General features: G+C 45.0%; 1 protein-coding gene across 1 annotated transcript; it reads left to right on the forward strand.

Annotated features, from left to right (window-relative positions):
• Positions 1-7,196: 7,196 nt before the first annotated feature.
• On the forward strand, positions 7,197-12,087 carry LOC112878265 (CDPK-related kinase 3-like). Its single transcript, XM_025942710.1, has 11 exons — positions 7,197-7,962; positions 9,263-9,393; positions 9,649-9,690; positions 9,774-9,882; positions 9,978-10,056; positions 10,187-10,483; positions 10,604-10,713; positions 10,922-11,032; positions 11,170-11,232; positions 11,336-11,503; positions 11,595-12,087. Exons 1-11 carry the CDS (start codon positions 7,315-7,317, stop codon positions 11,733-11,735), a joined length of 1,899 nt encoding a protein of 632 aa, XP_025798495.1. The 5' UTR covers positions 7,197-7,314; the 3' UTR covers positions 11,736-12,087.
• Positions 12,088-26,965: the final 14,878 nt, after the last annotated feature.

Genomic DNA, 26,965 nt, shown 5'->3' on the forward strand with positions numbered 1-26,965 from the left:
AAACCCCATTATAATTAGTCTTAGCTTCAGCAGAACTGTGGTTGGAATCTTGAGAAGTTTAGATGTTCTCGTGGCTGAAACTCTGGTCTTGATCCCCGAGCGGTTGGGTTTCCTGTTCGGCTGTTCCTCACTTCCACGGTGAGGTGGGAACGAGAGGTTCTTTTTCCGTGAAAGGGGGCAGTGGCTCTGCCGACCAATTAAGAAGAGATCAACGGGAGATTTTTGGTGCTGCCTGATTGTACGTCTGTAATTGGGGAGATGTCTAGGATAGATGATGTTTTTGACATGATTATCAGGCACGGCATTGTGAGCCCTAGACAAACCGAGTCAAGTCACACTAGTGCGGCGATCATGTCATTGGTGGTGCGTGCATCAGAATCTTAGCAACTTTTGAAGAATGGAGACTGGTGAGAGTTAGTAATCTGAAGCGAAAATAACAGTATGCGTCGCGTCGTCTAACCCGAATTGGCCGCTAAATTCAAATGGATCCATCGGCCACCCGTGTGCTCAGCTCAACATCCGAGACCGGTAGAAATAGAATAAAACTTTCTTGCCTGAAGAGGGTTGGCTGCCACATGCGCAGCCGTCTAGGGTTCGCGTTAGCCGCAGCCGCATTAACTTGCTCATTGGAAGGTACTCCTACCATTCTGAATCTAGCTTACTTACGAGTTATGACCACTGACCAGACAATCTGACCTACAACGAAGGAGTACCAAACCACGCTGCAGAGAACTATTTTGTGCGCTCATTTTGTTTCTGCTGGACAGTTTGAATGATTGGGAAATGCAGGAATGTTTTCCGACTCCTACGGGAATGCAGCTGGTTTCTTCAGAGTTGCTGCGAGATTCTGGCGCCAAACAGGCGCGCATCTGTACAGACTAGACATGTTTGGACATAGGGATTTTCTTTTGCGCTGTCAGAAAAACAGATGAGGGCTGGGAACTCTTCTTCAAGGTTACTGTCTGTGATGGCAATGGCGGCACTGCGTCTGCCGGTCAGGTTGGATCGGAGTAGTCCGGCCTCGACCTTACCGCGGCGATTACTGTTCTTTGTGTGCACGCATTCTGCCTCTGCGGTTTTGCTGACACTGACGGAGCTGGTATATATAACCGACTCGCGTTTTCTCGTTAGTCTACGCCGCCGTAGCTATTTAGCGAAGGACAGCGACCAACTCATTTTATTCAGGAAAAAAAAACAGTGACCAACTAGCTCCCTCGGTCTCTGGACTTTGCACACGCGCAAAATTAAAGATTCTTACGTATCTTCTCGCCGAACTAGTAGCAAGTAGCAGTAACAGCAGTTCTTCAACTTGCTACGCCTCGTGCATCAGCTACCTGCTCCGCCAGCAGAATTATCAACGGATTACAACTGTTGCCGGAACCTGAATAGAATCTGCTCATCGACGCGGCTGTGGTCTCCGGCCAGCAGCTAAGGAGGCCTCGTGTCGTTCTAGGACCGGAGCTGCCGAGCTGGGTTACGTTCTCCGGCCGCCCGGGACGTACTCCGCCGTATCGATCCGGCGCCATCTCGAGATCGTTCTCCCCCAGCAACCGCACACGCACGCGGCCGTTCGCCTCGCCCGGAACCGGAAAGCTCTGGAGCTTTCCGTCGGACGGGCCGCGCAGGTCGTCGTCTCCAAATCCAGCTCGCGCTCACGGCCAAATCCACGGACACCTTTTACTCTCCCCGAACTGTCACTCGAAGCGGAGTCCGGACTCCCCCTCGTGCCGGCTCTGACCAGGGAATACAAAACGGCTCGATAATCGCGATTATCGGTGAAATTTATCGTTACCAATACTAGCTAAGAACGTAAACCGATTGGAATTTCGCTATATTTCAATGAAAAATTCAAAAATTTAAAAAAAATTATAAAAAGTAGAGAACTTATATTTATAAAAAATTAGACCTTCTCTTCATTCCAGAATGTCGTCACATGTTGAAAGCAACGATTGTTTGCTTAGGAAAAAAATATTTTTATCTAACTACCCGTTACCATCCACTAACTCGTGCAATTAAGGCCGATTTTCGTACAATTAAGGCCGATAATCAATATATATGCGGCAATTATCGATGATGCTGCAGCTGGGAGCGAGGGAGCTGATCGTGGCGTCGATAATCGAAGAGACCGAAGAATGATTAAATTGATATGCCGAATACCTTCATGTATGGACTATGCGCTTGCTAAGTTTGTACGTGGCTTGTATAGACTATATACTCTTATTTCTATACACTGTAAGGTTTGTATGAACTATGCACTCTTTTATTTCTGTGAACTATGAAGTTTGTATGGACTATGCACTCGTTTGTTTATATGAACTATGCACTTCGTGGTTTGTATATACGTGCAAATTCATGTGCTTTATGCAATTTTATGGGCAAAATATGTAAACATGTTTATTTCTTAGCCAATTCTATATGCAAAATTGTGCATGTATGTATAATTTATCTAATATAATATAATACATAACCTAAAAAATTAAATGCTATCAAACCTTTATTTTTTTCCACTGCCAAAACAAATTTTCAGTAGGCGAAGCGATAAATCGTTCAGTTTACATTGATTATCGACGATAAATTGTTGAATTTCATTTTTTTGAATTTAGATCTCTTTACCAATCGGTTTTGGCGTTCTTTCACCGATTTTCAACTGATTATCGTTACCGGAACTCACTGATAAATGCTGTATTGCCGGAGCTCACTGATAAATGCTAAATCCAATCCCTGGCTCTGACTCCCGCGGCTCCTCACCAGCCGGACGACGAACAAGGGACCGGCCGGTACGTACCAGCTGCGGCGAACTCCCGTGCCCACGGCGACGACCCGGGCACCTCGGCCACGTTGGCCGGCAGCGCCGCCGGCGCATGGCGCGCGCGACCGGCCCACATGGACATTGGTGCTGGTTCTCTTTCAGCTGATGAGTCCGGCAAGTTCAGGTTGCGTGATCGGGTTTCGTGGCTGGCTGGGGTTCCGGAGTAGTAAATGTTAGCCCTGCCACATAAAAAAATCTTAGTATTTAGAGTATTAAATAAAATTTAATTATAAAATTAATTACAGAATTTCTGGGCTAATAGGCGAGACAAATCTAATAAAGTATATTAATTCATAATTAATATACGGTTACTGTAGCACCACTGTTGCAAACTATGAATTAATTAGGTTCATTAAATTCATCTCGCAAATTAGCACTTATTTACGTAAAAAATTTTGTAAATAGATTTTATTTAATACTCCTACATATATAGCAAGATTCTCTTTAATATTAGAGGCTAAAGTTTAGCCTTCTGGATCTAAATTAAACCATGGATAGCAAGCGGCCAGGGAGTTCACGATCTTGGGGTTATTCTGTGCTCGATCGGCAGGCGCTCACTGGGATCGCGGGGGCGTGTATTTTATGCGGGTTTTATACTGGAAGATCATGTCGAGCATCTGGGAGCAATTTTTTATTATAACAGGTTAATTAGATGGGTATTTTTATTTTAGACGGGCGAGATGCATCACGCAGGCACACGCACGCATGCGCGCGGTAGGTCAAAGGAGCAAGCGGTGGTTGGTTAACTGCAGATGCATTTTTCCCGTCGTTTCTTGGTTTTTAGATTTGCAGATAAACTATAGTCTCACGTAATCCAGTTTGCTACTGCTAGTACGTACCTAAAGTTGCTGATTTTTTTCTTAGGAAAAAGTTTATTTTAGTACTCTCATCGATCCACTTTGAACAAAATTTACGCTAGATTAATTTTCTCAAACTATTTCGGTTGATCTAATCTTCCTCTTTAGAATTTAACCCTTTTTTTTCTCCACGTGCGTGCAAGTTTTAGTTCACGCTTTGTGAGCGGACATAGAACAAGGTGCTTTTATGCTTTATATTAGAAACATATTTTAATTTCTTTTCATGGTTACTTTTATAAGTTATGAACATTTAATATGAAACTGATAGTAGAGATGCAAAACTGCATGAATAATAATCGCGAAAAAAATTGAAATATTCTTTTTTCTAACATAGAGTATTATGTTACAAGTCACTAAAAGTTCGCAGGTGAAGAGAGCAGTGGATAAAAGATAAAACATATGCTTAAAAAGGCACCTTGCAGGAAAAGGCATATTCAATTATATATCTTAGCGTCCGTGTCCTGTGAGTGTGATCAACCCGTGCAGTGTGGTAAAGTAACAAGTCTAGACATGGCCAGACCAGGACGCAAGTAACACGGACCGGGCACTAAATTAACCAGGACACCACACCGAGATTCAACCAGTCGATTGGCAAATTGGCCATCAGGATTTGGCCGGAGGGGTTACCGGCCGGTTAGGAACAGTCAGCCATTCTTAACACTAGCAGCTGCAGTCGTCTGATCATCCCCTGCTTTCTTCTCCGTGATGCAAGCCTTGGAAAGGTTCTTCTACCAGGCGGCAGCACGGAGGAAAGACTTGCAAGAGACGCTACTGCGGCGAGGGACCACCACCTTGCGCTCGCGCCTGTCTGCCTGGCCGACGAGCAGGGACGGCTTCAAGCAAGCATCCATGCGGCGGAACTGAATTCCGGTCGAAATCACAGTCACAGGCCTGGAGAATAAATGAGAAACGAAAATTCTGGAAAGAATGTCGCGGATGATATGCATATATACGTATACTGGAGTACTATCTAGAGATATATGGGCAATAAAGTGGGATAATTAATTAAGGTGAGCTTGCAGATTCCCTGAATTGGTATCGTTAGAGATTTGCAGGGATGGTGAGCTTGCAAACGTTTCTGAACAATTCAGTCCAATACTCGTATACTAGCGTATATTTGAGTTATTTTTTCTCTAGAAAGCAGGGGTATTTTGGGGTGGAAATGGTCACATGGCATTCCGTGTGGGGATGCAGATGCATTGTACTCCAGTGCGAGGAGGACGAGCCGGAGCCCTTGACTACTCGTCTACTCTCCTAGTCCTACAGGGTAGCGAGGCCATGACGACTGGGCCCCGGCAAACCGATGTGGGCCACTTTACGATCTCAAGTTTATAGAGGGACGAGGCAAGGAGTTGGGTGATCCCGCCGAGATGAACACACCATGATCACTCGCAATGATCCAGCTGATTGCTCCTTGAAAAAAAATGATCCAGTTGATTTCGCGCGGTGGAAACTGCGAAACTGATGGTAGTAGAAGTGAACGCGCAAAACTCATGAGCTCTGTAAGTACTCATCCCATTAGATCTTAGCGAAGGAGCTGAGGGTGTGTTTGGTTAGGCTGTGACTTTTGGAAAAGCTGCTGTGAGCTGTGGGCTGTGAAAAGCTGCTGTGGGAAAAGCAGAAGACTGTTTGTGGGTGAAATATCTGTAATACCCCAAAATATTTGTGGGACTGTCTATATACCAAAATACTCGTACAAATGTAATATGTTCACTATTTTGCATGTAAATATATCTTTTGGAAAGAAAAATATTAAAAAAATTTCATCCATATGGACGTCGGGGCGGATTTGTAATATGTTCACGGATTTGTGTGAAATACTCATGTCGGGGCGGGCGGGGCGGGGCGGCGTCGGGATGGCCGGGACAGTGCAGCGTCGGTGCGGCGCGGCGTCGGGGCGTGCTAGTTCCAAAACAAACCTAGTGCAAAGGCATACACAAATCTCAGCTAGCGAATCTTGCAAATTGGTTAATGAAATCTACCAGATTCTTGCAAATTATATAGACAGTGTGCTGGATTGAGGAGAACCAAGGATGGGCGGGCGGCGCGGCGTCGGGGCGGCCGGGGTGGCCGGCGTCGGGCCGGCGCGGCGGGCGGGGTGGGGCGAGGCGGCGGGGCGGGGCCGGGCGGGCGGTGGGGATGGGAGGGGGGTGGGGGCCGGGATGGGGATGCTAGAGCGGATGGGGACGGAAGGTGGATAGAACCAACCGTTATTTTCATAATTAGTGGTAAGTGGGTAATTTTTATCCTAAAAGCTACTGAAAGCAGGGAGGGAGGTGCCTTTTGCATTTGTACTAGGGTGAAAGCTGCTTTTGGGCAAAAGCACCTATGACGTTTAACCCCTTTGGTTGGCTTTTGACTTTTGCAAAAGCAAAAGTAGGTGCAAAAGCCCAACCAAACACACTCTAAGAGCATCAGCAGTAGTTGATTCGTATGAACCGATTCATAGATGCCATATATGCTCCAAATTAACATAGATTTTCTCCTTCCTCCCATTTCATCTAATGCAATTCTGATCAAAGAGCCCACTGTAAATAAAATATCGGCTTCCTCCTCCTTTCCCTCGTTGATTTCAGCGTACAGCACACACAAAAGATAGCTTTGATTCCTTTTTATATTCCGCAGAAGTCGACTTCCAATGGCGAGTCGAATCTTCTCTCTAGTCGTAAAATTCGGAATGAATATTTATTCCGGTACCACATCAGCCCATGATTCAGCCACTGGAGATGGCCTAATAGTATCCAACAAAATATGGAGTTGGAGCACGATAAAGTATAGCTCACATCGTTGAGAAGGCTAGATAGGAGTATAGGATGGATGTAACTAACATTAATATGTTGTGTCATATAGAAAAGGTAATGATACTTTGTTGGTAAGAAAGGATCAAGGTTCTTATTAAAGTAGCACGCATGATCAAGCTAGTATTAACGCTTCAGCAAAACAACAAATAGTGAAAACCTAGTATTACAAAACATAAACCGTTGTCACGGATATGTCTACTGTACCGATATAGCTAGAGAAGATGGAAAGAAATACACAATGCTCATCATCTTTCCCATTTTCCGTCTCGGAACAAAAAAACCATACGCTTGTACTCCATATGACCATAGTATCTCTTACCACGGCCAAATTCAAATTTCCACCGTATCCAGACCTGGCAAAAACTATTCGCACCAAAACGCCCAGCCCCTCCACCCACCGCCACCTGGGCCCACTGCCCCTCAACCGAAAACGACCCCACGCGTCATCCACCTCCACCTCTCGCCTCCAAAACCCCTTTGCCCCTGGTCTCCCCTCTCTCCGCAGCCCCCCGGGTCGCGCAACCCAACACGCGCAGGCGCGGCCGCAGGCAGGGTGCGCACCCCGTCACCCCCCCAGCGCGTTCCGTTACTACTACTCGGTCTACGGCCGCTGCATATTTTTTTCCCCCTTCACGTTTCGTTTCGTCACACCACCCTTCCCTTCCATTTCGTCGTCCCCCTCCTCCTCCACTGCATTAATACTTGCCACTCCAACCCCCCCCCCTCCCCCCCCCCGCCCGGTTCCCCTCTCCTCGCTCGCTCCCGGAGCTATAAATCTCGGCGCCCCCGCTCCCGGACCCCGCATTCCCGTGCGCGAGCTCCGGCGATCGCCGGGGGACCGGCGGCCATGGGGCAGTGCTACGCGAGGAACGTGCACGGCGTCGACGCGGACGGCGGCGGCGGCGGCGGAGTGGGGGCGACCACCATCACGGTCTCGGCGGCGGGCGCGGCGGAGGACGCGGCGGAGGCAGGGAGAGGGGGCGGGAGGCGGAGCGGGCGGCCGTCGCCGGCGGGGACGCCGCGCGGGGGCAGGGCGGGGGCGACGCCGGCGCGGTCGTCGGCGGCGGGCAGCCCCTGGGCGGGGAGCCCGCTCGGGCTCCCCGACGGCATCGCGCCGTCGCCGGCCACCTCGGCGTCCACGCCGCGCAGGTTCTTCCGCCGCCCGTTCCCGCCGCCGTCGCCGGCCAAGCACATCAAGGCGTCCCTGGCGCGCCGCCTCGGTCAGCGGTCGCCGGCGTCCGCGTCGCAGGTGCCCAAGCCGCCGGCCGAGGTCCCGATGCCGGAGCACGGGGCCGGAGGTGGCGGCTCCGGTGGCGCGGGGGAGGTGGAGCGGGAGCTCGACAAGAGCTTCGGCTACGACCGCCACTTCGCCGCCAAGTACGAGCTGGGGAAGGAGGTGGGGCGCGGCCACTTCGGCCACACCTGCCTCGCGCGCGCCCGCAAGGGAGACATGAGAGGCCAGGTCCTCGCTGTCAAGGTCATCTCCAAAGCAAAGGTCTCGCCATCCGTGATCCCGCACTCCTCTTTTACTCAACGCACAATCTTTCGAGTTTCAATCGGCTTGGCTCCTGCAGAGGATCACGAACCAACTATTTAGGGAAAAGAATTGCCATCCTCTCGTGATCCTTTTTCCTGTGATTTAGTAGATCATGGATTGGGTGTTAGTTTCGCAAGAATTCAGTAACTCTGCAAAGCCAGTAGCGCGGATGTTGCAATCATAAGTTCATCACTTGCTTCTTGGATGCCTTTGCGCGGTGATCAGGGTTTTTGCGATCGTAGCGGCATTGGCATTTCCTGCAGGATTAGAAGTACATTGTAGAGATCTTGTTTCAGCAATGCTGCATTTAATGCTTTGTCTGTTTTCTGATCTGAGTGTTCAACTGTTCAACCATCTGCCGCGTTTTTCTTGTTTCCTTGTTCTTTCGTTAAGCTATCATGGGGTATCAGTTCATGCAGTAGTAGATCACTAGCTTGGAAGTAACTAAGTTCTTTATGAGACCTCAGATAGCTTATCAAATACTGGCATTGTAGATGCAGTATCTTCAAGATGTTGCAGTTGAGTGTCATGTGTTCAGGAGTTCCTCAATCCATTTTGCAACATTTTAATGATATGGACAGAAGTAGAAGAAAGGATAAAGTGTTAGGAATAAATAAATATCTTTTAGATTTTTGGTGCCAAAGCTGAGAATATGTTGATATTGAGAACATCAATCTACTGAGATTGTCCTCGCGGAAACTTACTGTCGAATCAGAAAGGTTTTGGTTTTAATCTCTGTTTCCCTTGGCATGTGGAATGTTTGTGCAGCAAGCTGTTGAGAAAACCTAGTATACAATAGGTGACAGGACAAAATTCTATGTGCGTATACGTGCATGGCAGCATTGATGTTCTCATGCACGTATCTTGTCGTTTTTGTGAGTGTTACTACTTCAATAAATTATTGACTATTTTTGATGTGCTATAAGTTTCTCTACTTCTACCAAAATCATGTGAGCATTAGATGTATTTATTGAGTCTAATATGTTTTCCCCTCTTCGTATATTTCTTTATTTGCATAGAATGCAATTTTATTCCTTATTTCCACAAACACACTTACACGGCATAAATATTTTGACACTAGAAGCTAACTGGTGCTCAAGTGATTCTTTCAATTAAGCTCATAGATGACCCATCAGTTAGTGCCAAAATCACTTTCTGAACTCATTACCCCATGGAAAAAAATACCTCTGGGTTGTGATTTCATAATTCACATTCTTGTTTGTGCAAGTGATCTCAACCTTTTCATCTTGTCCAGCAGATGACGACAGCAATATCTATTGAGGATGTGCGCAGAGAGGTGAAAATTTTGAAGGCATTATCTGGACATTCCAATCTTGTCAAGTTTTACGATGCTTGTGAGGATGCCCTTAATGTCTACATAATCATGGAGTATGTTCCCCCTAGCCTTTTCATATCACTGATCAAGTAAATGTAAAAACTGTGAATATTGCACGTGCTATCTTAAAACAGTATCTATGGCTATGCTCAAAAGTCATGCTGTCCACCTTAGGGTTGATGGTGTCTTGCTGCACATAACATTAGCTATAGGAGGACTCACAACCTGTTACTAAAGGTCTTTTCTTTTGAGCAAGTTTAGTGGGAAATTACATGATAACTGATGTTTTCTTCACCTGTATCGATCAGGCTCTGTGAAGGTGGAGAATTATTAGACAGAATCTTGTCCAGGTATCACATTTTCTTGGGAAAAATTTGCTGAGCACCACTACAAGTGTAGCTTTGCTACATTACTGATGTTCTTCTTTTTGCAGGGGTGGAAGATACAATGAAGGGGACGCAAAAATTATTGTTGAACAGATATTAAATGTTGTTGCTTTTTGCCATCTTCAGGGTGTTGTTCACCGTGATCTGAAGCCAGAGGTCTGTGGACTTAATGTTGTGTATATAAACAGAATATGATTTATCTTGTTGGTCCGTTCCTTCTGATAATTCCACCTTTGAATGTCTTTTAACAGAATTTCCTATTCAGCACTAAGGATGAGCATTCTCCTATGAAGATTATTGATTTTGGCCTCTCAGATTTTATAAGACCAGGTATTACCTCCACACAAGGGTCATCCAATTGTAAAGGGCTTCTGTTTTACAAATATGTTATAATACATTGACATAAATGAAATACGTCCAAAACATGTTCCAAAGCCTGATGCTTCCCCCCCTTTTACAGATGAAAGGCTTAATGACATTGTTGGCAGTGCATACTATGTTGCTCCAGAAGTCTTGCATAGATCATATAGTACAGAAGCAGACATGTGGAGTATTGGTGTTATCACTTATATATTACTTTGTGGTAGCAGACCATTCTGGGCACGAACTGAATCAGGAATTTTTCGCTCAGTGCTGAGAGCTGACCCTAATTTTGATGATACACCATGGCAATCAGTATCTCCTGAAGCTAAAGATTTTGTCAAAAGACTTCTTAACAAGGACTACAGAAAAAGAATGACTGCTGCCCAGGCACTCTGTAAGTGCTCTCACTTACACATTTTTTTTTCACTTCTTAATGTCTGCATATCAACTGTATTGAACATTTATTCATATGAGACTGACAGTAGTCTTCGTACATGTTGTTTGCATGTTGCAGCTCACCCCTGGTTGCGAGATGAACACCAACAAATACCTCTTGATATGCTAGTATTCAAGTTGGTCAAGGCATATCTTCGTTCAACGCCTCTCAAACGAGCGGCATTGAAGGTTAATATTTTAGTTCCTCTGGGCATTTAACTATACCTGTTTTGTTGATGGTTTAGTGGAAAACACATGCTTACAGCAATGTTTTTACATGGCATACATTTGAACTACACTACCTTCTACAATACAAAACTATGTTGCATCGGTCTTGCTGAAATCACATTATCCAATTTGCAGTCATGTTAATTTATTTGTCTCGTTTGTTTGACAGGCTTTGTCAAGAGCAATAACAGAAGATGAGCTTATCTACATCAGAGCACAATACAACTTGTTAGAACCAAACAGCAGAGATGGTCGAATATGTATCGACAACTTCAGGATGGTAAGTGCTTACAAATAAAAATTTGCAGTTGGCTTGTTCATATTCCATTTTTAGACATGTATTATGATATATTGAAGTTTTTCCCATGTTTAGGACACTATACTCAACTTTTCCCTTTTACCCCTTTAATTATGCAGGCTCTTTTACAGAACTCAACAGATGCAATGAAGGAATCCAGAACACTTGAGATCTTAAATGCGGTATGAAATACAGAATCTATAGCCGACTTTATTCCTTCCCTGTTTTGGATGTATATGCCGTATAAGGTTCAGTGTTTCAATTTATGGGTGTAATCACCTTCAGCTGGAGCCGCTCGCGTATAGGAGAATGGACTTTGAGGAGTTCAGAGCTGCTACAATCAGCCCTTACCAGCTTGAGGCTGTGGCACGGTGGGAAGAAATCGCCAATACTGCATTTGAGTACTTTGAGGAAGAAGGCAACCGTGCTATCACAATCGAGGAGCTGGCTCAGGTATGTGACCTAATTATGCTAAACAGAGTGATGAACTGAATCTTTGGTCTTGTGTAGATGCTAATCAAGTTACCTCTCCTCTCATTTACAGGAGATGAATCTTTCCTCAGCGGCGTATTCCATCGTCCGTGACTGGATTAGACCGTCGGATGGCAAGCTTAGCCTTCTAGGCTACACCAAGTTTTTGCATGGATTGACTATGCGAAGCGGCAACGCAAGGCGGCACCATTGATTCTTTTGCTGCCCTGGTAGTCGCTTGAATTGGTTCCATTGGTTTTGTTCATGGGGTGTTGGAGGGATGCTGGTGTTTTGTCTCTCTTCTTTTGGTGGTTTAGCTTCTTGTAGAATGCTTGTAGAGAGAGAGAGGGGGGGGGGGGGGGGGGGAAAGAAAAAAAGAAACGGAAAGTGATAGCTCAAAATGGAGTTGTAGAAGAAAAGGTCATGTTTTGGTTCTGGTACACTGTTCGTTTCCGGCTATGAATGGGCATTGTACAGTTGGCCCATGCTGCGATCGGGCAAGTTGGGTCGCTGGTGCTGTGGTGTGCGATTTTGGTGAGATCGTTGAGGCCATGTGCTCATCTTAATGCCTGAGATGATGCTGTGGTTTGCCAGCATGTTCCTATCATATGGTAGAGCAAGGCTACCTTAATGCAAAAGGGGCAGCGGAAACTACTATGCCCTGCCTTTTCCGGACACTCGTACGGCGAGCTTTTTATGGTGCTCAGGACAGTTAACAAATGAACGCAAGTACAAAAGGTGCTCAGCGGACGCGCTGAAGTCACACTGGTGAGTAAAGCGTCTTATCCGTGGCGAGCCCACTCAGAGCTTGTTTCGAGTTGACATGGGAATCGCCGAACACACGAGTCGCGTACCCATAGCCACGCTTGGGCTCCTTCCATATCATGGCTCTTTGATCCGTATACATAACTGCTGGATGTCAAGTATTTGAAATTTCTGCATTTGGAATGTGGCTTGTGATGCTTCTGGGGGGTCTGCAGCACTACCATAGCTGTTATTGTTAGAACTTCGAAGATTGTATGAGCAGACTCTTATTCAGAGGAGAGTATGATTATGCAGTCACCTGACATCAGATCCTTACAAAATGAAAATGCTTCAATAGTAGCCTGGTCGCTTCGCAAAGATGATGGTGAATGGCAAGCGAAGCCCAAAAGTTATGCGACGAACTAAAATTTCATTTGCTTTCGAGCCCAGCCCAATTGAGGGTCTTTCGCTGTAAGCCCAAATGTGCGAGAAGCCGAGAATGGATCGCAAGTTCGGAACAAATACCTGGGCTTGCACACAGCCGCCAGTCCGCCACCGTTTGCGTTGGGCTAGGGCCCGTGACTAGGCTGGGAAGTGACGGATTGGAGGCTGATTAGATTGCTGCGTTATTAACGAAGAAAAATTAAGAGGCCCGATGCGAGGGGAACAAGTCCACCACCACTGCCTACTGGCCGCCGCGAGCCAACCCACCGTCGCCGTCGCCCATCGGCGACTCCATCCATCCTCGCTCCTCCACCGCCTCTCCCACACACGACCTGCTCTGCTTTTGTTCCTTCCCAACCCGCCGAAGGATTCCTGCTCCACTCGCATGCGCTTAATTTGCTCGGTCAACTGGCGTTGGTCATGCGTAATTACAGGTTAAAGAATAACCCTTCGTTCGCTTCCAGTTCACACAGCAGCATGGCATTTTGGCAGCCGCCGGCAAATCGAGCTGCGTTCTGTTCTGTCCCAGACGATGCCAGAATTTTCTTTTTTTTCTCTCCACTAGGTAAGGCCAACAGAAGGGTCCACCGGTGCCACCGTGACGGCCTGGTACACGCCGCAGAGGGGCCGCGCCCCCGCATGCACGCCTGAATTTTCTACATTATAAGGTATCGTATATATACGCGGAGCGAAGATCAGTTCGGAGCTTACGTTCAAAAAAAATAATAATAAAGGATCAGTTCAGAACTGCCAAATGGAGAAAGTATGATAGTTTGCAAATGATCAGATACCGAAGAGCGAGTTTGATGATGATGATACGATAAAAACCAGACATGAACTGAGGCGGGTTTTACCTTAGTCCGCATCAAACCTTAGCTTTTCGCCTGTTTCTAAACTCTGCCCTTTGACAGAAACAAAATAGCTGCCTCCTGCTCGTATGTACTCCGTATAGAGCAGCAAATGATTAAGACCATAACATCTGGGACTGTATGAATGCTGCATGAGCGACGGGCGATGCGTGTCTGAAAGCCCAACGTCCTCTGAAAGCGCCCGGGTGTGTGGCCTGTCGACTGTCCGCCTCTAGGGCCTACAGAGAGCCAAAACTTTCTTCGCCTTGAACAGTCGAACGAATTGAAGCCAGCATGCACGCATCTTCCAAATCTTTGTTTGAGTCGCCCAGCGTCAGGGTCCAGGGCCAGCCAGCCAGCTGCCGTTGACTCTGCAGCAATGGCGATCCGCTCCTAATTTCTCGGGACACACTGGACCGAGCCGCCTGCCTGCCGTCGCAAACAACGCATCACCATCCACCAACTGAGCTGCGAAATTGCCTCAGCTGCATTTGCAGATTAATGTAAGCGCGCATCCGATCCGATCTCCCTCCGAGTGTCAACGCTTCCGGGCAACTGCCGCCGGCGACAAGTCGCAATGTGGTTTGTGGGCTACGGGGGATTTTATTTGGTTTGTGGGCTAAGACAACGCCCCGTCTCATCAGTTGACGTCCGGTTTCTATCTTATATAATAAAACTCTCTTCAGCGTATGATTGCATTTTTTTTTTAAATCTATCCTGCTTCTTTTGGTGTTGGAACTACGCAAGCAAAGGCGAATATAAAATCGTATGACATTGGCGGTTGCCCTTTTGAAAAAATCGCACGTATTCTCCGGTCCTGGCATGGCGGTTTTCTGAACGGCATGATTGGCGGCCTTCTGATGCGATCTTCTACTCTCCTCTCCATGTTGTACTGTAAGCGCAAGAGCGGCATGGGCGCGTGCCAGCGCGAAGCTTCCCGCGCGCGTCCCCTAACGGCAAGCGTGGCAAGGGGCCATAGAGAATGAGAATTGCCGTGCTTTAATTTGGCTTGTACTGCAGCCAGCGACGATGCTTGCCTGCCCGTGCAAGGTATGATCGAGTTCAGAGTTCTCGAGGTGTTCTAGAAAGCCTGCGTGTCCTGCACTCCTGACCCAGGAGCACCTGCAGGAGTGCAGGCTGCAACTGCAAAGCCTCCAACAGCCGCGGGATAATCTAAACAGCAGAACTCTCACAATCACGTTAACCCACCTGTCCAATGCGCCAGCCTGATCGCAACCATTTCTGAGATATAGCATGCACATCAAAGGCACCCACTAGTTCAGAACTACTAGTGTTTTTATTTTCTTTGTATTTGCTTCCAATTTGGAAACTGTAAACATGCCGTCCGGCCTCGCCGGACATATGCCCAGTGGCCAGTAGACAGATGCCAAGAACTCCTCCGGGTGTCCGGGCGGCGAGGCACGCGTGCGCCCTTGGTGCAAGCGGCACCCGGCCGGCAAGGCAAGCGCCGGCGCCGCGCCCCTGCCTGCCTCCCCCCGATCCCGCCTCCCCCGTTCCAGTCCCGCCCGAAATCAATTCCTGCCGACGCCGCAACCGCATGCGCGGATCCCAGTTTCAAAGCGGGACGCGCGAGGGGGCGGCACGGCAGGCCCCGTCACGCACGTCAGGCTGTCCTGCGGCCTGCGCGCTCCAGGCTCTAGCCATGCGTACGAGGTACGACGTCGCCGCCGGACCTGCCCCCCCCCCCCCCCCCCCCCCCCCCCAGGCGACGTATCCGCGGTCCGCCGCGACCCAGGCGCCCGCGGCTGTGACCAGGTAGGTAGGTGCGCACGCGCACCGTGCGCGCCGGCCGGGATATCAGACAACCAGAAGAACGTGGTGAGGACGGAAGCTGGGCGGGTTCCGTCCAGCCCAGCCGCCTCCGGGACTCCAGGGGGTGTTTGCTGGTGCCTGACGCGTCTTGCGGCCCAAAAGGCGGCGCGTGGCGCGGGCACCGCCTCCCTCCCCAACGCCGCGCCGGGGGGTGGGGATGGGATCCGTTAAAAAGCATAAAGTAGATAGTAGAATAAAATAAATAATTAATTTATTGATTGATGGAAATGGATTAGTGTGATTATATATTTATATATGGTGAAAGAGTCTGTCCAAAGGATATATATCGTAGGGTTCAGACCCTATCGCGAAAGATCTGGAACCTTTTGTGAAAGATCATGTCTATTACTGAGAGATGTCTTTCTACAAGGGTGTGCAAACTAATTGATCACTAATTAATTTAATTCTAACACTCTCTTTGATCAATTAGTTCCTTGTATGCTTCATGTAACCTTTGCTCAATCATTCTTCATTATTGTATGGGAAAACTTCTCAAAAAATACTATGGAAAAACTCCTTTAAAACCTAGTGGGAAAATAGAATAAAATAATATATCATATGTAGATTATTGTCTCATCGCATACTTATATAAGAAAATCTCGAAAGGAGAAAATCGTAAGAAAGTTTGGAGATCAATAATCATGATTTGTGAATCATAATCAAATAAACTCCCCCCAAAATCCAATGAGAAAATACGAGGAGGAATAATGACTTTGATACCTCTTAAAAACCTCTATAGGAAAAAGGATACGACATCCAATATGTCTTAAATATCACCATTAAAAATTCTGATAGGGAAAACAGGATATATGACATATATTCTTGTGTTGATATTGCCTTATTAAAACTTTATGAGAAACTGTTTTGAGAAAAAACTCATATAGCGAAAAAGAGTACAATATGATGTTTGAATAGATTATAACTTAAGAAGAGTCTCCTCTAAACCTTGCAAAAATCAAAGTTTACCAATTTTAGAATTACATTTATAGAATGTAGTAGTTTGTAATAACTTTATGAGTGAATCTCACAAGATTATCTTATCATCTAATTTTTCAAGATGTTTAGCAATATGTTTAGTAATATTACTTTCGTATAACCTTTTATCATCTAAGCAATACAAGTCGTATTATCCATGTAAATAATATAAGTGATTCGAAGGAATCACAATTAACCATTCAGTGAAGTTATGCATATTCATGTAATGCTTTGAAATAATAGGTGTAATTATCGTTACTGTCGGAGAAAATCTCCAGCCGGGTGGCGGAATGCACCCGCCTAATCCTAGTTTAGGAAGAGTTTGGGGGAGATTTAGGAACGCTTGGTCAAAGGGTGGAAGAATACAGTAAAGACAAGGGGATTTAGAGTGGTTCAGGCCGCCGGAGCGTAATACTCTACGTCCACTTGTGAGTTGTATTGCTTGAGAAAGCTTATCTGAACCTTGTTCGACCTTGTGAACCCCCTTTTCTAATGGGTGCACTCTCCCTTTTATAGACTAAGGGGAGTGCATACATTGAGCGGGTCCCCGACAAGTGGCTCGGCCATACATTAAATAACGCACCGACTGGAGCCTGTAATGCGGGAGATACAGAGATCTTCCACTCCAGCTCCTTCCTGTAGTCCTCTCGATCGAGAAGTTGATATGCATATCTACAGCCAGGATATGGTCATATGCCGCCTTACCGGCAGAGTGACTGCTGTCAGTGCTACGCACAGTGGAAGACGTGCTGTCACTATTGGACTAGTACCCTCTCATAGGCGAAGGGGCTGCGCTGACCAGTCGCGCCGTCGCACACTGTGGCAGCGCACGCTTCAGCTCTCCTGCAGCAGACCATCATCACCCCTTGCTCACGTGCGCGGCGCTGTGAGATGACTGTACGCCGCCTGCCCGCGCACAGTGCACAGTGATGCGACGCGCCGCCTTGGAAACAGACGGGCTTACCATGGTGTCAGCATAACTACCCAGTGTGTCAGTGGGCAGGCCATGCCCTGTCTTGGGCGCGCGCAACCCACCTTCCCGCATTTAATGTGATAGTTGGGCTGGCGTCCCACGGAAGGCATTCTGCCACGGGCACGTGGCAGGGTTGGCCTAGCTGTCACCACCTTGGTGGCACGTGGCGGCACCGGACCCCTTCCCAGGGGAAAGGAGGTCCGGGCCCCCGAGGCCAGTCCAGGTGGACAGGCCCATAGGGGTCTGGCTTCCACACGTGGCGGCGCCGGACTCCCTGGGGGGTCCGGGCCTGTGGAGGCCATTCCCGAGCACCCTGTCCTCGTGGGTACGCGGAGGCACCGGACCTTCAAGAGCACGGGAGGAAGGTCCGGAGACCATGATACCAGCTGTCAGGTCCGGGCCGTACGCCACGTTACCCAAAGGCCAAGGGCGAGGCTACGTATACCCTCGCACCCTTCGGGCTGGACGCCCTAGCAGGAGGTTGAAAGGATTGATGGACCAAGAGGGGGGGGTGAATTGGGCCTTTTTCAATTTCTAAAATAAGGTAAAGCAACCTTAACCTATGCAAAGTTAGAAAGGCACCAATTCACCAACCGAGTAACTAAACTACCTACGCAAGCTAGGAAAGATAAAAAGAGGTAAAGCTTAGCAAGGTAGAGCAACGTAATGATCCCTAAATCAAGCACATGAATGAATTGCATGAAAGATAATGCTTAAATAAGTAAAGTGGATAAGAGACAACCGGATTTTTTTCGTGGTATCCATGTGTTGGCACACACCCCTAATCCACGTTGTGACACTCACAAAGAGTTTTGTCACCTCCCAAGTCACCAAGACGAGGGCGCTCACTGAGAGTCTCCGTTCACCATCCCGGTATGGTGGAGATCAAGCCACGTACAATCTTCTTCTCCGGGCTCCCACAATCCTTGGCAAGCTCCGCAAGAATCACCTCGATCACCAAGATCGCCTAGGTGATGCCAATCACCAAGAGTAACAAGCTAAGGTCTTCACTTGAGCAAGAACCGATCACCAAGAACGGATGCACACAAGCTTCTCTCTACTCAAGTCCTTAATCTTGCTTCTTGAATGATTGAATGAACAAGTATGTGAAGTGATGAAGCTCAAGGTGGCTCTTGACTATAGTATGAGTGTTTGGATGTTGCCTGGTGTCAAGAGTAGTAAAATGACCCATTGGAGGGGTATATATAGGCAGCTCACACGAATAGAGCCGTTGGAGAAAAAGCTGCCAGAAAACTGCGTAGCGCCGGTTAATCCGACGTACCTCCAATAGTCATCGTCGGTTTAACCGGTGAATGCAAACTACCCCTTCTGAAAACTAGCCGTTATAGCTTGGGCAGATTAACCGACGTATCATCGGTTTAACCGGTGAGTGTAATTGTCCACTGATCAACTGAACAACCAAGTCTCTGGACAACTGCACCGACGTCCCATTTCAAATATCGTCGGTTTAACCGGTGTATTGACCTGTCCAGACTCTGCTGACCTTGTTTAAGTGACGTATACAAAAGTTGAAGCGTCGGTTAAACCGGTGTTAAGAATTTTTCCTGATTTTGCCTTTTCTGATTTGAGTCTTGAATGAAATCCAATTATTCTTGAGATATAAGTTGAGAACCACTTATTTGAGCTTGTAGAAACCTGTGTAACCATTGTGTGCATCCATTTTCAAATAACCATGTCCATGCTCAAGTTACTTAGACTAAACCCCTCTTAATAGTGCGATCACTACAAAACTATAAAACCTATACTAACCTAAGTGTCCTTCTCAACCTTATGACACTTAGGACTAGAAAGATCCTTAGTCTTAACAAATTATTGAGTTGAATGCTGAGATCGCCTTTTTGAATAATGAAAATTAGGGGCCTCTTTTGACATATGACCAAATGAACGATAATGATCTATAACGCTGCACAAACTCATTAGTCATAATAATGGTTGTCATTAATCACCGAAACATACCATGAGGGCCTAGATGCTTACAGAGGTACTCTTGTCTGTATGCACCGACAGTTACAATTTATTTTCATAACTCCAATAAAAATTTTACTTCTATAGCATCAGTTAATAGTCTGGCAATATGAGTATCAGTTAGCCAGTGTCTTGTTATCCCACTTTTATCACATCATGATTTATTCATAATAAATCAAACTTTTCGGTACCATTTGATATCTGTTGATATACTCCTTGACTCCCATCTATATGGTGTAATTGAGTTGTGCTATTTTGAGCTATAGCAAAGTATCTACAAATGCAGTATTAGATCTGTTGCGATTTGTGGGATACATCTATAAGCACTTTGATGGTATTAAGGATGTCATCCCGTGGTTTTTATGGAAAATGATCCATCTTTAGGGATTGACTGACAACGAGTGTTGATGGATATAACTTTCCAATATTATTCGAATATCAGTGTATAATATCAATTCTATATTGGTAAATTGATGTTCTTGATTAAGTTGTAGACTTAAGTATGATTTGGTTTTACCCAAATTTTATCTTAAAATCCGTCGTAAAATGATTGCTTACTTGTTTATGTGTCGAGATGATAAAATTTATTTCAGAATTTACTTATAGACAGACGTATGCAATCATAATAATTGAAGTAATCCTTGTATGGAAGATATTCACTTGGTTAGTTGTACCACATCAACCCAACCTTTTCAAGTTCCCATGACTTTGAGTTATACATAATATATGTTGCGACTTCAATTTTGATTCAGAAAAAAAAATCCATTGTATATCTGAATCTATCAAATTCATTTGATCTGCCAACGATTGAATATGGGAACATAACTTTCACACATATCATGCGGGTATGTTGCTCACTCTCTGCGTGAAACCATGTAGTACAAGTTCTCGCTATTTCACCACATTACTTTCATAAAGAATGCAATATGAGAAGATTTTTCTACCCTGAATACTTTTCACCATTGGACGAGAATACTTCTCCCTAATTGTCATCTTTGATTTGACCTATTTGAGTGTCTGGACACTCTGCCTAGCACTTTTGGTCTCGATCCAGCTGAAAGTGTATGACAATTTTGATACGGAGTATATGTCGAGAATTTGTAGTCTTTATATTATTGATTCAATGGAACCAATATAGCTTGTGAAAATATCCACCCTCTAGAACTCTATCTCATTTCGCACAATGGAGTTAGGGTGTTCCATTAACCCAGTGCCTGAATTTATGTGCATAAATACTTGGCTTTTGAATGTTAAACAACATTCATAGATTTTGGATTTGAATATCCACAAAGTGTCTAACAACATGCATGATTTTAATTCGCATTTACTATCGTGAAGAATGTCTCCCCTATTCACTTCCATGGAACCTTGAAATAAGATTTATCCTTAATGACCATACTTCTCCCCTCTCTTATTTTCACTTGGGAGCTGTTAGATACTTCCACTCTTTCTGGTATATTATTAATAGGGATCGAATGTGATGATACTTTTAATAAGTAAATGCATTTGGCAGATTATTTGTAATGTGTTACAAATATAAAATATTCTGAAGTGTGCTTCAGATATTCTTTGGTGTGTACGTGGATTTGAGGGTTGAATTTGTATACCATTCACTTTGGATTCCTGGCATTATATATGTGGTATTTATCTCCCCCTAATGCCAGGAATTACCCTCAATAGTGTAGTCAGTATACAGGGTGTAAATTAATCCTCTATAAGTGATCAAAGGAACTTATAACGGATAATAATACCTCCTTATAGATTTTCAATGCTATGAACGTATACTGAGGTGATGATATCATTATGTGTAAAACATAACCGACACACATATGGGAAATATTTGTTTGAGGCTAATCCTTCACATACTAATTGAAACAGAGGGAGCTTTATGATTGTAGTCTAATGAATTTATTATAATAATATGGTGTGTAATTCCACATTTACCAAGATAAATTGCAATTCTATTTCATTGGTAATACATTTAAATAATCTCGATAAGAGATTCAAATAGCCAATAATTAATATGGATATAGAGTACTTAATTTTATAATATTATAGTTCCGAAAACCAAATAATTTCATGAGATTGGATTTGATCCCTTATTCGGGATAATTTGCCTTAATTAAAAGGAAAAAGTCCATTTTACTCCCCTCAACAATTCACTTTGTCCACTTAATCTCCTAAGCAAAATTTAGACTCAATTTACTTTCCCAAACTATTCCAACCAGTCCGATCTACGCCCTATTGATATTTCTCTTTTATTTCTCCGCATACAAGGGGAATTTCAACTTCAAATTTCGCAATGTAACTTACAGTATGATGCGCTATGCTAGAAAAATACATTATAATTTTTTCATGAATATTTTTTATGCAGAATTGTATTTTTGTGATAAATTTCGTGTTAAATATTTTCCACTTATGAAAAAAACCATGAAAAATTATTAATATATTTTTTTAACATAGGGCATCATGTTCTCTACTCACTCATAAAATTTGAACTTAAAATTCAATTTGTATGCGGAGAAAAAAATAGCATTAGGGGTAGATTGTACTAACTGGAATTGTTGAGGGAGTAAAGTAAGCCTAAATTTTCCTCAGGAGGTTAAACGGACAAAGTGAATTGTTGAAGAGAGTAAAATTGACTTTTTTCTAATTAAAATACGAGCAATGAATTTGGTAAAATTAGGGTGCCTTATGAGTAAGGGACACATGTAAAACTATTTTTAAATGCGTTAACAAATATTTTAGATTTTAGAGTAACTACATAATCCATTGAATGACTCATTTTTTAAAATTTTAAGATAATAAGATCTTAAAATCAATTCCCTTGTCACACATGAGGTGTACATAAAATCTAAGGATTACATGAATGTATGCCATGACCAATAGAATTGATAATAATTTTTCTTATCATCCCTTATGCAAAATGATAAGACTATCATGCCAAGTTTTCTGTTAAGATTGAAAACTTATTTTGCACACAACATGTAATAAGGGATTGATGTATGCATAATACACCCATATGCTATGAAAAGATTTTTTTTATAAGTATTTAGTTTTCATATCCACTGTTCCAAACCATTGTACCAAGTTGAGTGCTATATTTCATTATCACTCTTAGTAATAGATTTCAATATGAAATCATATAAATAGATATTGTGAGAACATATAACGGTGATGCATGAGTGCATCCATGATTAATAGCTGAATACTATGATCTCTATGTTCATGTTAGCGGTGCAATACTCCACTAAATAAATTTTATTTTCTATCTAGTTGGATCCCAAATGAACTTTAGTATGAAATTTAACTTATACAAGATATGAATACCATGTATAATTACATGATATTTATAATGGACAATATACTACGCGTGTAGTATAACTAATGTTAATTCAGTATAATATGGATATTTTTGTGAATTTTATTTGTTGAAGTGAGCTTCAAACTTATCCCCTTAAACTCGACTACCTCAAGTAGATTGGAGAAATGACTCAACCAAATATTTAATTTAGTATGCATGTAAGCTATACAACCACACTTTTGAACAAGTGTGAGACTTGCCATTACTAACATCATATCTGTTTTGAGATCCATTGCGTTGTAAATTACCATTTAACCTAAAATCATGATAGATGATTAAGTAAACAATTATTTATGTTTGGCCAATACTACATTCTTTGTTAGCAATTCCAAATGGAAATTGCAAAAGTTGATAGACCTTGCTTTTTTAAATACTCATCTTTTTTAAAAAAAATTGAGTAGACAGAACACACTATATTATATTGCATGTGTGGTTACTTTAGGAATAGGATGAGAATTCTCTTGGTAGAGCTACGATGGCAATGCTGTCATGAGCAGCCCAATAATATTATTTGTATATAGTACCTCTACTTAGAGAATTAATCCCAATCAATACAAGTTCAGGAAAAGAAAATCCATTGCCAAAACATTAGCCATGTCCTACGTGAACTGATCATGTATATAATTAATTTATTTGGATTGTAAATTACATAACATAAAATATTGATGTGCATATTTCTTAACCAATGTGATACTTGAGTAGAAGTGGACTATCCAATAATTAACAATGACAAGTGACGAAATGTCACTGATATTATTTTGAACTCTTTTCTATAATGAATAGACAATGCAAGAATCATTGTCAAAACATAGCCTCTGCTTATTTGAGTAAAGATAGTCATCAAAATATTTTGCACTATTTTCTCCTATTTAACTAAGCAATGATGAATGCTTTATACTATGAATTCAAGATGAGTCTTGAATTAATATATGCAAAATTTTATAGATCTAAAATGCTACCTGATCTACGTGTAGTGTGTGGACCTCGAAGTTAATAGACGATAAAATCGCTGCTATTATCAAAGATGAATGATACTCATCATCTAAATATCAACTCTATTATTATGTATTTGTAATTTAACACATCAAAGGTAGTCACCTAAATGATGTCGACTAATGCCTTATACTCCACTCGTATGTGTTATGCTGGTAGGGGTGGTTACCATGCTGGTGTAAGATCTTATTTAATTTATATTCAAAATTGGGTACGCACATTGAGAATAGTCACTATATAGACCTTATTTAATTCATATTCAAAATTGGGTACGCACACTGAGGACAGTCACTATATAGACCTTATAATTCATATTCAAAATTGGGTACGCACGTTGAGGATAGTCACGGTATAGTATTGTAGATCCCACAATAGTATTGTGATGCTACCTTCGACACTATGGACTTGTAGTCCATCGGCAACTGCCATCCGTGCAGCACATGCCTCACGTCTCAGGCGTCGTCGGCACCGAGCGGACTACATCGCCGCACGAGCGCTGGCAGACAAGTGTTGTCGCCGTGCCAGACCGTCGTCGAGGGCCTCATCCGAGAACCGTCATCTGATCCCGACGCTCGCCACTGGCCGCGGTGGCTCTACCTGGCGTCGTCGCTGCTGCAACTGGGGGACGTGCCGGCGGGCGATGCGTACGCAGCCATTAGTGTACGGGCAAAAGTAAGAACATGTCGAATGCGTACCAATTTGAGACCGATTTGCCCTATGGTTATCTTTTTCTGTTTGTTCCCGCAGTTAGTTCTTGTTCTCTTATTTGCCATAAAATCAAACTTTCCTGCATGTTGTCCATTAGCGATGCAATAGCAAAAATGACAAGAAATATATATATATATATATATATATATATATATATATATATATATATATATATATATATATAAATAGATTGAGTTCCTGGAGGCCGAATAGCCTCTCTCATCTTTGCTTCTGTTCTTGCGCTCCGATTTAGGCCATCATGGTGCGTGTAGAGCTTCTTGGTGTTCGTGCCTCTGGTTGATGGGTGAGTGGCGATTATTATTGCACATTCTTCTGCTCCTGTGTTTTGCCTTCTTAAACTATGTTCGTTTCGTAGGGTCTAAAGTTTAGAGGCGTCACATCAAAAAGAATCTTGCCATTTAGAAGTATTAAATAGAGTCTAATTACAAAACTAATTGCAGAACCCCAGAGCTAATTCGCGAGACGAATTTAATGAGGTATATTAGTCCATGATTAACGGATGATTACTGTAGCATCACTGTGGCAAATTATGGATTAATTAGACTCATTAAATTTGTCTCGCGAATTAGCACCCATCTGTGCAAAAAGTTTTATAAACAAATTTTATTTAATACTTCTAAATAGCAAGATTCTCTTTGATGTGACGGGTCTAAACTTTAGAGGGGAGGAAACGAACACACCCTAAGGCCACCGCGTAGTTGTTGATATTTAATTCTTCTGAGTAATGTTAAGGAAAAAGGCCTTCGTTCATCTATTTGGACGTGGCCTTGATGTTCAATTTGCCTCTGGTTCTTCGTGTCTTCAGGTCATCGAGCCTGCAATTAAGCCTACGCATGTGTTGTATTGGTTGCGGCGGCGTCGATGGATGCATGTGCCACCGTTGTCGTTGCCGGCAAGCGGCCGCCGTTCTTCTGGTGTTGGCCGATCATATCGCCGGCGGCCACCGTTCTTCTTGTCTTCTCTCTTTCATGTTCTCGATCTCAGCGATGCATGACTGATAATATAGTAAAAGTAGAAATTAGAATGAAGTAAACAAATAATTCATGAATTGATTGAATGAACAATGTGGTTATATATTTACATACGGTGAAAGGATGTGTTCAAATGACAGTTCCTTAGGAGACTCCTTTCTTTCATAATTTTATAAAATATTATATCTATATAATAAAAGATATCTCTATATAAAAATATGCAAACTAATTAATTGCTGATAAACTTAATCCTACCACATCCACGACCGCACCGCGCGCGTGGAGCGCGGCGTCACCCAACCCAACTAGCCCGGCCGGCCAGGCGGGCCCGGCGGCCACCGCCCGGCGCGAGTGCGCTTCCACTCGAAGCAAAGAATTTCACGTCGCGCGCGGCGAACAGCTGTGCGCCCCGCCAGCCAGCCGGGCACCCTCATCACGCGCCTGGCGGGGCTGGCCGCGCATGTCAACGCGCGGCGGGGCCGTGTTCGTGTGCCTCCTCCTCCTGTTCTCTGGTGCGCGCGCGGTTGATGGTCCTCGATGGCCGCGTTTCGTCTGGGTGCGTGGTCCACACACCAGCGGGAATCGATGCGGCGGGGTCAACGAGTCAAGCCCCGGGTCGGTGCGCGAGGGGCCACGCGCGCGTCCCGTCCCGTGACCCTTTCGAGGGAAACGTGTTTAAAAAAAATCGGCGGGGGAGCGTAATCCGGTCAAATCGAGCACGTTTAACGGCTGGCCGTGAGGACCGGACTCGTAGGGAACATCGAGTCCTGTTCTACCATTTCTGTCGACCTCGATAAATCAAAATCAATTCCGGCACTAGCAATGCTAGCAGAACCATACCGGATTGCCCTTTTGCCATCGGTTTTCTTTGTTGTGCGCGTCTGCCAGGACTCCGCTCCCACCAAACTCCAGAGTCAGCCAGCCAGCCAGCCAGCATCGCAGGTGAGAGGCCAGTCAGGATAGGTCAGACTAGCGGGGTTAAGCCCGCGTGGTAGCTTTGTTGGTGAGCCGGACACCTCATCAGGCGCGAGCAAGACGCCAAGCTGCTTGGCCGTCGTGCGCGCCGTACGTGCCGTGTGACCGAGGCCAGGACGAAACCTACCCGGATGGCCGTGGGCAGGCGGGTGGCGCCGTCAGCCTCTCGGCCGCCGCCACAGGCCGAGCAACGCCGGCAACACCCTCCAGGTTCGTGAACGTGGATAGGCAGCTGGGATAATGATCTCGCCGCCCGGGTCCGGCCCCAGCAGCGGCGGGAATAATCGCAGCCACGCACCGCGCCGTGACGAGACAAGACGGGAATCCATCCAAATTAATCAACTCGGCGACTGAGTTCGCGCCACAGAAGCATGTGGCGCGCGCCGGAGGGCGGAGGGCCTCTCCGACCGATCCTCCAGGGAAAATCTCCCGGAGCACCCGGCAGCACCAGAATCTGGAGGGACCTCTGCTCCGCTGGTCCGCTGCGAGCCTGCGACGAGGCTTGCGTGACGCCTCCGGACGGAGGAGGTGATGGCGACGATGGCTTGACCGCTCGACGCTGGGGGCATGCGCGCGCGTAGGGGAGGATCTTTCCCGTGCGCCAGTACC

The sequence above is a fragment of the Panicum hallii genome, chromosome 9, assembly GCF_002211085.1.
Source record: "Panicum hallii strain FIL2 chromosome 9, PHallii_v3.1, whole genome shotgun sequence".
Lineage (NCBI taxonomy): Eukaryota > Viridiplantae > Streptophyta > Magnoliopsida > Poales > Poaceae > Panicum > Panicum hallii.